This window comes from Buteo buteo, chromosome 4 (genome assembly GCF_964188355.1).
Source record: "Buteo buteo chromosome 4, bButBut1.hap1.1, whole genome shotgun sequence".
Classification (NCBI taxonomy): domain Eukaryota; kingdom Metazoa; phylum Chordata; class Aves; order Accipitriformes; family Accipitridae; genus Buteo; species Buteo buteo.
Window position 1 is genome coordinate 56,178,310 of NC_134174.1, and position 11,282 is coordinate 56,189,591.

The 11,282-nt window shown below is 48.3% G+C and overlaps 1 protein-coding gene across 2 annotated transcripts in view; it reads right to left on the reverse strand.

Moving 5' to 3' along the window:
- The window catches only part of SH3PXD2A (SH3 and PX domains 2A), a 269,677-nt gene extending 267,549 nt beyond the window's left edge, over window positions 1-2,128 (reverse strand). For both annotated transcript variants that reach the window (XM_075026320.1, XM_075026319.1), the window contains exon 1: window positions 1,947-2,128. In XM_075026320.1, coding sequence (XP_074882421.1) covers window positions 1,947-2,018 — 72 coding nt within the window. In that variant the 5' untranslated portion in view covers window positions 2,019-2,128. The remainder of the gene's footprint in view (window positions 1-1,946) is intronic.
- Between the last annotated feature and the right edge of the window lie 9,154 nt (window positions 2,129-11,282).

The following is an 11,282-nucleotide window of genomic DNA, read 5'->3' on the forward strand; positions in this document are numbered from 1 at the left end:
AATACTGTACAGCCAGAGTACAGTGAGAGTCAGTGGGACAAAAGGCAAACATAACACTGGTCACCCAACAAACCATTTAGTTTGTGATTTTTTTTGGCCAAGAACTGGACACACTGGAACGTGGAACTGCTATGCAGAAGACAATATTAGAAAAGGTGTAGAGAGAAGGGTGAAGGGGAAGAAATAGATTTGCCACCAGAAGCATTAAAGAGAGCTCCTTAGAACAGTTTATTAAAGTGCAATCACAATGATCATCAAGGAAATACAGATGTGTTTCTGCAGGAAAAGATAGGAAATATTTTCTTTCAAAACTGTAAATACAGGATTTAAATCCTTGTTTTCTGGTTAATTTCCAACAAATAAATTAACAACGCCAATTTCTCTTGGCGATTAGGAAGGTATTGTTACCAGTTCTTTTGTATATCTTCATGCTTGGCAGACGTACTTCTCTGGTGCTGAATAGTCACCACCTTTCAGGTGAGATAACAGCCTGCAGCGGTGTCAGCCACAATTCACAGTGGCAGCTTGCAAAAGCTAAAGAAATCTTCCCCACCTGGAAGCGGTGAATGAGTAATAGACTGAATGCATAGGTCCAGCTGGCAACCTGAGAGGACACGAGACCTAAAACTTCCACTCCTATGAATTGGGCACAAGACGCTTAATTCCATGGTAGATGGAATTCTTCAGCTTTACATCTACAAATCAACATCTCTCAGCAACATAGTGCCCTCTAGCCTTAAGCTGGGTTACGGTTTAAGCCTTTGAGGAAAAAGCTCAGAGATATGAAATACTAATATAAAGCATCACGTCCGATCTTTGGCCTTATCTTTCAGGCAGCCCATTCAAATGCTGACCAGCTCTGAAGAAATCTGGCAAATACGCAATGTCAGGAAACACAGTATACTCAGAATGATTTCACACCAGATGCAACACCCCCTCAGGTTTCCCCTTACCAAAGCTGGATGATTTAGCTTCTCTCTACACAGAATCCAACCTTCTGTATATTAAAACACAGGTTGTATTTTGAGGAAAGAGTTAAAGGATTTGGTGCAACTAAAACCCAGAAACAGCCAGAGAGGGAAGAACACATGCCTTCTCCAGTTATGTGCATGGGCGAAAGCTACTCCACTGCACGCTGCAAACTCCTGCGGGCAAAGACACTTCCATATGACACCCTGCAATATTGGAGTCTGGGAAGGTTGTTAAAAATCCTCCTCTGATGCTGCGCTATTGGCATTAAGGTGTGAAAGGAGGAAGGCGAAAGAGAGATGAAAGAGATCCCAAACGCTGAGCCTGCCTTGATAACCATGCAAACCGGTTCCCCCCTCAGAAAAAGGTCTTAATGTAACTTATGGGAGAAAACGAGTAAAGATGCATTCAGCACCTCCGGCTCGCTGACCCTACAAGCGGCAGAGGTTCGCTCTGCTCCCCGCCGGGCACTCCGTAGTGCCGTGGCCAGGATGGAGACAAACCGGGGAGCCGAGAGACCTGTCCCATCCCGCGCTGGATCTTGCTGAGCAAGAAGGGACGATCCACCTTTCAAAAGGAAAGGACGCTTCAAAAGGATAACATAAAAAAAAAAAAAGCCAGGGGTGTAAAAGGGCGGGGGAAAAGAGCTGCATCTCCGCAGCACCCTACCTCTCCGCACGCCGTGCGGGTCCCCGCCGCCCCCGGCCGCCTCACCTGCCTCCCCGCAGGGGCACAGGGGGAGGGAGGCAGGGAGGGGGGGGCGCGCCGGCCGGCAGGGTCTGCCCGGGGGCGGGAGCCCTGCCCAAGGTCAGCCGGGGGACGGCTCCGCGCTCCGGGCACCGCGCTCCGGGCACCGCACCCCGTCCCGTCCCGTCCCGCCGCCCGCACACGTGCGCCGCCCCCCGCAGCCCGGCAGCCCGGCCGGCGGCGGACGTGGGGCGGGGGGGGGGGCTCGTCCGGGCCCCTCCGGCACTCACGTAGTGCTTCGAGGGGTTCCTCCGCTTCTCCACGTCCACCACGTTGGCGTCCAGCACGCTGTAGGACAGCATCTTCGCGCACCCCGCGGCGGGGCTCCGCCGCTCCCTCCCGGCGCCGGCAGCACCCTCCGCCGCGCTGCCCGCCGCGGCGATGCCGGCCGGCGCGGCGGGCGGGCGGGAGGCAGGGAGGGAGGGACGGAGGGAGAGAGGGGAGGGAGGACGCCCCGGTGCCGGCTCCGCCCCGTGCCGTGGCAGCGGCTCCCCTCTCGGCGGCGGCGGCCCGGCTCCGCGCCCTCCCCGCCGCCTCAGGCTGCGCGGCCAGGGCGGCGGCGGGAGGAGCAGGGGGCGGCCCCGGGGGGCGCCGGCGGGACGGGACGGGACGGAGGGGACGGGAGGGGTCGGGAGCCACCGCCCCCGCGCGGCGGGGGGGCGCGGCCTGCCCTGAGATGGCGGCCGCCCGCCGCTTCCCTCCGGGCGCCCCCTCACACCCCGCGGGGCGGTGGCGACGGCCGGGGGGAGCTCGCCCTCCCGCCCCCAGACCCGGGCAGGGCCCCGCTCGGCCCCGGGGGCTGCTGAGACACCCCGGCCCGGCCTCCAGGAGAGCCCAGGGGAAGGGACCCGCCCGGGGCGGAGGAAGGGCGGGATGCCTCCAGGGCCCTCCATCCCTGCCGAAAGTGTCCGACATGCCCTCCCCGAGCGGCCGGCCAAGGTCAGGCCGGCAACCCGCGAGCGAGCGGGGCCGAGCCCCGCAGCCCAGCAGGGTCCAGCTGGGAGCTGAGGGCCGGGAGGTCCACGCTGCCCTAGCCCACAGGGCCGCAGAAGGATGAAAGCTGGAGGAAGGTCCCTCAGGCTCTCCGTCGTGTGGGCTTTTAGAGCGACAGACCCGTAGATGAACCATAGATAAATGAGCATCGCCTTCCCCCGTCACACTTGGAGAAGAGCTTGCCCTAGAAATTTCAGGATGGGGTTTTTTTTTCAATGATGCGTCATTACTTTGTATATGATTATTTGAAAGTCGCATCAGAAATGGGAACTTACGTGTGATCTTCCAGCCTGCAGCTTGTTGTCATGACATTCATTAGCTGTTCACCAAATTAACTGAAGTCACAAAGATCTCTCATTCCTCTGAAGGCCTTCCTCTCTCATTCCTTTGAAGCCTCTTCAACAGCAGCCCATGCAGATTTTCCAGTAAGCTTCCAGAGTGCTGCTGACAGCTCCAGACCTGCAAGCCTAGGAGCGCAGAAAGGTCCCAGCTCCTCGCAAAAAAAGCCCCATATTTACAGGGAGAAGGGTCAATCTCAATGTGATTTCATTATACATGCTATAGGCACAGTTTCTCAATCACAACAGTTACAAGCGTTATTAGCCCTGCAACGACCATCATGGGAGAGACACCGGAGTCACAAAGCCTTAGATACTTGAGCCTGAAGGCTGACGTTTGAAAGTGGTTGGTTTCAAATCATAGCTGGTTTCCATGAGCAGCTGAAAAGAAAGAAGGAAAACCAGGAGCGGCACCATCAGCACACAGCTACCGACTGCTGCCAGGTGGGAACCAGGTACCTGCTGGATAATGCCAGGGAAAGATGCGCTGAGCCAGCCCTCTCCTCTCTCCTCAGCTACTACACACAGTTTACTAAAACTAGTAAACTGACATAAAATGCTAAAATCCCAGCGCCCCACCCTAGGATGTGAACAGGTGTACATGAGACCAACTTTTGGTATCAGAGAGGGCAACAGCGGGGAAAAGCTGATGTGCCCACCTCTGTTGTAACTTTTCAGGCTTGTCTTTTCTCCTTCAGAGCGCTCTCCTCTTCTTTGAGGGACTTCCCACCTCTAATCCTCATGCGTGATACAAGGCAGCAGAGCAATTATTTATATGAGAAACCTTTACTGTTTAGACTGGCCAAGTCCCTGGTGTGCAGAGCAAAGAAAGAAGATTCCTCCTTGAAAATATAAATATTCAAAAAACCCATTGATAAAAATATGCCCGCCGTGGCCAGTCTTTAGGGTCTTGGATGCCTCTTCCCTGTGAGCTGTTACCAATATACAGCACAAATTCCATCCCCTTCTCCTATCACCCTGTCCAAAAAAGAATAAAGGGTCCCCCCCATTGTTAAAAACACTCAGGGTTTGTTTTAAATGAGCTTTCAAAACATGTCATTGTGAGCGAAAGAGACAAAATACATCATTCTCCAAACACTCTGCCCCATCCTTCCTGACATTCTTACTAATTGGCATCTTTTTACTGGTATTCTTCTCATCGGCTCTTGTAAGGAAGGAGCTGCTATTTTCAGTCAAACCTGAGACCGGCGCTTTGGGGTTTGTGCTCCCTTGGTGTCTGCCTCGTACTTTCATGGCATCTGGGCCACGGTTCACCTTTCCTCTATTCCAGACAACTTGATTCTCCACCGTTCTAGACAACCTTCTCCAGCTGCAAAGCATGCCCAGCCCTCCTTGTACAGCTCTGGCTCCCCTCCTCCTCCATCATCTGACGGTTTTGTGCTCACCGCCACCTTCTGCTCTCCTTGTTTGTTTGCTGCATCCGTCCATCTACATAGGAAAAATGTATGTTGCTAGGGGCATGGATTGTTCTTTTAAAATATGTACAACACCCAGTCTAGTGGGAGTCCAATCCCAGACTATTGCAAGACTGGCAGAAAAATAACTGAAACCCCTTATTATGCTGCAGGCTTGGGAAAATCTGCTCCCCTCTTAGGCAGCAGCTGGGAGAATGAAGCTCACAGCGCTTCCCAGCCTTGTGCTGGAGAGCCAGGCTCCGGCTGTTGGGACTGAACGAAAGAAAGACTTGAGTATGCAGCAAAGAGCACGGCAGGCTTGTTGGATGACTGACCCCACGTGCAGAAGAGCCTGTACGGGACTAGGACCATGAACACAGAGACTGAGGCACTGCGAATTTGTCAGAAAATAACTAACTCTAGGGATTTTAATCCTAAATCTCCTAGTATTTATTTTTTTTTCTTAAAGTCTCCATTACTGAAGTCCTATCATTACATGGGAATATCACTGCTATTATTAACAATTTTAATATATATATTAATATATATATTAACAGCTGATTTAATAATTTGCCTTTACGGACTCATGCTTCCAGTAAAATTCACCTGAGGAACACGCGGGGAAATTCACACATCTGAAGACTGAGATAAACTAGCTATTTTAAAAGCTTTTTTTCTACTCACTTGCTAGGTGAGTATTTGGGCAAAGAATTTTTTTTTCTTTTTTTTTTTTTTTGACCAAGCAGGTCATCATATTAGCCTCACAGATCTAATACAGCCACAGCCCGGCAAGACTCTGCTCCAATTACAGCAAAAGCTGATGCGTGACAGAATGTGTGTGTGATGGTCTCAGAGCTGGAGCATGACTTAAGTTTTCATATTTCAAGAGGACTTTGTCATTCTGGCGGTTTTTTTGTAAATAAGCATTTGAGTTGTAAATTGAAAACACTTGGATCATGAAATCAGTGAGAAAATAAAACAAGGGACAGACTTTTCTGTGCTCCATTAGGGCCATTTCTGATGCCTCTTATTAATTCGTGGCATATCACTGTAGACAAGTAAACCCCCCTGAATATTAACCATACTATGGCCTAACAACCCTGTCCGTAGTGGCTCGAGTTGCTGTTAAAGATGACTGTTCTTTCTTTCTTGTTTTTGCTCTTCTGTTTGCCAGGGCTGGGCACAGTGTTTTCCTGTCCCACTAGCTAGGAGAGGTTCTAACGGTGCTCAGCACCCTGGGGGGAAGCAAAGTGCTCAGCCCCTTGGGGGAAGGGGAGCGTTTCAGTGCTGTGCATGACAGATTAGCCACACAACTCATTACTGGCAACTAGGGTTGCATGCATAATGTGCTAGACATGGTACTAGAGATGTGCCCCTTAGGGTTTTTTTGGCTCTGATGTGCAACAGCACAACACAGAGCCTTTGTTACACTCCCATCTCAGCTTCTGTACTTACAAAACCCCAGCTTCTTAAAAGGGCTGCTTTCCATACAGTCCTTCCACTTCAGGGTTTCAATATACACGTCTTTTGATAGGAGCAACAAGAATAGTAGAGCCTGTCTGGCATTCAAATCTGAAACACAAAGCACGATGCAATCTTTTTTTCCTATTTTTTAAAAGCCAATTGCATTTAATCTTCTTGGGAGATTACTGCTCTTCAAATGAAATTCACTCTGGAGATAAATAGGCCCAGCTAATGTGGTAGAAGGGAGCAGAAGAAACCAGCTGCAGTCCTGGCAGAGCAACCCCCCCACCCCCCCAGCACAGTAGCGTGCCCCTTCCCCTCTCAGCCTCCCCACCGGAGAGTGCTGCTTTATAAGCCCCTGCGTGCAATCTAGTGTAATAGAAAAACCAAAATAATCATTCCCCCTGCTAGCAGTGTACATGCTTTTCCAACAGCATAACAGCTTTTACTTACATTATGAAAGAGCTGCTTCACCCTCTTGACTTAAATTATAGATTATCCTTTTCTTGAAGCAGCTATCTTACAATTTAACCCTTTCACGACTAATGTTATTTTTCAGTCCTCTCTTACCAGTTGTGGATGAAGGATTTCCAACCGCAATATGTGCACTGCACACTCTGTTTAGGGTAGTAGCAGCAAATTGCGGACTGTTTTTCACCCACATACACCTTGTACTTTTCCATTGTTACCAAGGCTTTGTAGTTATCTGTTGACATGGTTAAAAAGCATGAAATAAAGGAAGCCCAAACCACACTTTTCTTTATGTGTTATATACATGTCAGGCTTACGTTTCAGACAGCTGAGGTTTATCAAACTGATCACAGGTTTGGATTGGGATTCCCCAGGTTTTTTCTTGGATGCTATCCCTGACTTCAGTTGCTCTCACTGTTCTCAAAATCGCACATTTTGAGACTGGCTTCTGCCTCATCCTCTGCAAAAAACTTGGCAATCCATTATTGAAAATGCAGGCTTGTTACAAATAAAGTCAATCTAGGAAGAAGTAGTCTTTCTTTGCATTTTCTTCCCATGTTACATCTAAGTATATACATGGACCAAGTCCTTTGTATTAACAGATTTAAAATTTCCACCAAGCCCTTTTAAAACTTGAATTTCCTTGTTCACTATTTTTGCTCATTCAACCCCTTCTGAAATCAAATAGTAATTTTATCTGGCTCCACATCCGCTAGAGAAAGTAGAAGAGTTTGTCTGCCAATATCCAAACCAGAAAACATTTGACTGATGGACTGTGAATTATAAAAATGTATCAATAAAACCTGATGAAAAGTTAGTCATGGAACTGCACTTGGACCATAGATGACCAAAGCACAAGCTTGACACTGTAAGGAGAAATCTGTAACATGCAACCTCTACCACTCAGCAGTGGAGTGCATTGATTATTTTTTTTTTTTAAGTTACCTTCATGCAAAAGCAAAAGGGTTTCCCCAGCAGACAGACTTCTTTAGGAGGAGCACTTTTGGACCTCCACAGCAGCAACATCATCCCATGGGTAGATACAAATAGTATTTTTTCCCCAGTCATTCCCAGGTTAGACTTTGTAGGGCAGTAGTGTAGTGACTCAGTCTTTAATACTAAGACCAGTTGTTCTCTGGGTACCCAGCCCCCTGAGCTGGAAGACAGGGACGGGGAGCAGAATGAAGCCCCCGTAATCCAAGGGGAAATGGTTAGCAACCTGCTACACCACTTAGACACACACAAGTCTATCGGGCTGGATGGGATCCACCCAAGGGTACTGAGGGAGCTGGCAGAAGTGCTCACCAAGCCACTCTCAATCATCTATCAGCAGTCCTGGCTAACCGGGGAGGTCCCAGCTGACTGAAAGTTAGCAAATGTGACACCCATCTACAAGAAGGGGTGGAAGGAGGATCTGGGGGAACTACAGGCGTGTTGGTCTGACATTGGTGCCGGGGAAGGTTATGGAGCAGATCGTCTTGAGTGCCATCACACGGCACGAACAGGACAACCAGGTGACCAGGCTCAGTCAGCATGGGTTTATGAAAGGCAGGTCCTGCTTGGCTAACTTGATCTCCTTCTAGGTGACCTGCTCAGTAGATGAGGGAAAGGCTGTGGATGTTGTCTACCTAGACTTTAGTACAGCCTTTGACACCATTTCTCACAGCATTCTCCTGGAGAAACTGGCTGCTCATGGTTTGGATGGGCATATGCTTTGCTGGGTAAAAAACTGCCTGGCTAGCTGGGCCCAAAAAGTTGTGGCAAAGGGAATTAAATCCATTGCGGTGGCTGGTCACAAGTGGTGTTCCCCAGGGCTCAGTGTTGGGGCTGGTTCTGTTTAATATCTTTATCAATGATCTGGATGAGGGGATCGAGCCCACCCTCAGTAAGTTTGCAGGTGACACGGAGTTGGGCGGGAGTGTTGATCTGCTTGAGGGTAGGAAGGCTCCACAGAGGGACCTGGAACGGCTGGATCGATGGGCCAAGGCCAATTGTATGAGGTTCAACAAGGCCAAGTGTCAGGTCCTGCACTTGGGTCACAACAACCCCATGCAATGCTACAGGCTTGGAGAAGAGTGGCTGGAAAACTGCCCAGCAGAGAAGGACCTGGAGGTGCTGGTTGACAGCCGGCTGGATATGAGCCAGCAGTGTGCCCAGGTGGCCAAGAAGGCCAGGAGCATCCTGGCTTGTATCAGCAATAGCATGGCCAGCAGGACTAGGGAAGTGATCGTCCCCCTATACTTGCCTCTGGTGAGGCTGTACCTTGAACACTGTGTTCAGTTTTGGGCCCCTCACTATGAGAAGGACATTGAGGTGCTGGAGCATGTCCAAAGAAGAGTAACAAAGTTGGTGAAGGGTCTAGAGCACAAGTCTTATGAGGAGTGGCTGAGGGAAGTGGGGTTGTTTAGCCTGGAGAAAAGGAGGCTCGGGGGAGACCTTGTTGCTCTCTACAACTACCTGAAAAGGTTTTGTAGTGAGGTGGGTGTTGGTCTCTTCTCCCAAGCAGCAAGCAATAGGACAAGAGGAAATGACCTCAAGTTGCAGCAGGGGAAGTTTGGATTGGATATTAGGAAAAGTTCCTTCACTGAGAGCGTAGTCAAGCATTGGAACAGGTTGCCCAGGGAAGTGGTGGAGTCACCATCCCTGGGGGTATTTAAAAGATGTGTAGATGTGGTGCTTAGAGACATGGTTTAGTGGTGGACTTGGCAGCATTAAGTTAATGGGTGGACTTGATGATCTTAAAGGTCTTTTCCAACCCAAATGATTCCATGATCCTATGAAAACCACACACCCCGTAGGATGTTTATTGCTTGGAAAAAGGAATAAGATCATCCCAAACCAGAAAATGTCTTGTGGAAAGCAGAGCTATAGTTTCTCTAGTAGGGCCTGGTGTAGGTGTGCTTTTCAGTTTGGAGCAGTGGATACAACATCCACATAATTCCAGGCATTTATTTGGATCCAGGCATGTGTTAAAGCTATGGCTGTACAGCACCAGGAGTGCAACCCTAAAGACCATTTCATTAATGGGAGTCTTTCTCAGCCACTGGTCTAGCAACTGAGGCACATGGAGACCACCTGTGAGACAAGGGCAGCTTCTCCTTCAGGACCATTTCCATCAGTTAGTAACAGCGTCTGGGTAAGTGGCAACTACATTGTCCTGAACATTTTGATCCTCAAAGGCATTTTGGTGGCCAGCTCTTACTTTAGCATCTAACTTTGAGCATCCAAAGCACTAGTCTTTTAGAAAGGATAAAATACCCTGCAGAACAGAGAAGCTGTTAAAGGATAGTATAAGGAAGGCAGAGGAAGAGCATATAAATATTACTGTGCTCTATATAAAATTGTCCAGCTGTTTATGATAACTGTTCTCTTACTCCATTTTTTCCTGCCCTCATTTCCTCCCCTGCTTTCTAACTACAGGAAATAAAATAGTAAAAGTCCTTGCTTTCATTACATGCAACACTTGCTGCCTGTTCTGAAACAGATGTCTAAAGCATCATTAGACAATTATTTCTTTAGCCTTTTTCAGTGGGACTAATTTCAAACATCTTTGTGCTAAATCCTCCTCCCTCACCTTCCTCTGTATTTCTCATCCTTTCCTATGGTCGGAGTTCCAACAAAAACTCTTCTCTGTATCAGTTTGCTCCCGTTATGTCTCTCCTGGATCACTGTACTCACAGAAGGACAAAGAGAGAGAGTAGAACTACTTTGAACCGGGAATTAAGTTCAAGAGATTTTATTGGGGAAGAAAGACAAGGTGAGGGAAGAAAACAATGAGAGAGTATTAGTTAGCAGTGTAGGCAGTAGTTTCAGAACACCAGCTGGCTTGTTACAGCTCTGGGTTTTTTTGTGGACATTGCAGCAGAGTTTTACATGCACACAAGGACAACTCCTACACTCTCAATGTGAATGACTTCAATTTTGGCAACAGGAGAAAAACCTAACTCCAAGAACGCTTTTCATTTCCCTACCATCTTTGTCCCTGGCCAAGAAAAGCAGATGTTAGAATCAGGTAGGCCTGCAGAGCTTGGACAATTCTATTGTTGGGGAAGACGTTTGAGGGAACCAATTCCTCCCTCCTATTTCCAAATATCACTGTAATATTGGGATGAGCTCTCCACTCCTGGGAGGAACCATGGGCTTCCCAAGTCAATAACAGACTTGACACACACTTCATTTAATCACATTGGCTGTTATGCAGCGACATACATTTGCAATTTATCTTACCTTGTTCACAGCATAGATGGGATGACTTTCCTGTCTGCTTTACTTTTAACTTGGGCAAATTAAAAAGAAGAACAAAGAACTAGATGTCTCAGCCTAAATCTTCTTTGGAAGCAGTGGCTTAGCTGCAGCCACTCCTCCAGTTTTCAAGCAAGATGAGCAGCTGTTTTGGCCTTTACATGCTTGTAGATTCACAGCTTGTTCATCACAGGCTAAGGTGGCAGAGAGCTCCAGTTCTAGCTGGTAGGGAAGGAGCTTTCATTCTTCCAATCAATAACAAAAAGCAAGCTAAAACAGGAGCTGTAGGACATGTTGTGCCAGGTTAATTGGCACTGCACTATTCAGTTGTTCAACATTTGCTGAAAATCATTCCTTTAGGTTATTTCTTTTACTAGCAAATTCCTGGTTATGTTATGCTCAGGCAATCTTGTTAATCTGGGCTGGTTTCAACTCGTAAGTAACTGTGACTAGATTACTATAACCTCCATTGCACATTTAAAAGATATTAGTGGGAATGGGCTGGTGGCACCCCTAACAATCAGTTACTCAACTTTGCACCCTGATGTAGATGCTATAACTTCACCAGATTTTAAGGCTTTGATTTGCAGTTTCCTATCACAAATGTCTGCCCTGGGGTGATCTCTGCTAGCAAACTTCAGGA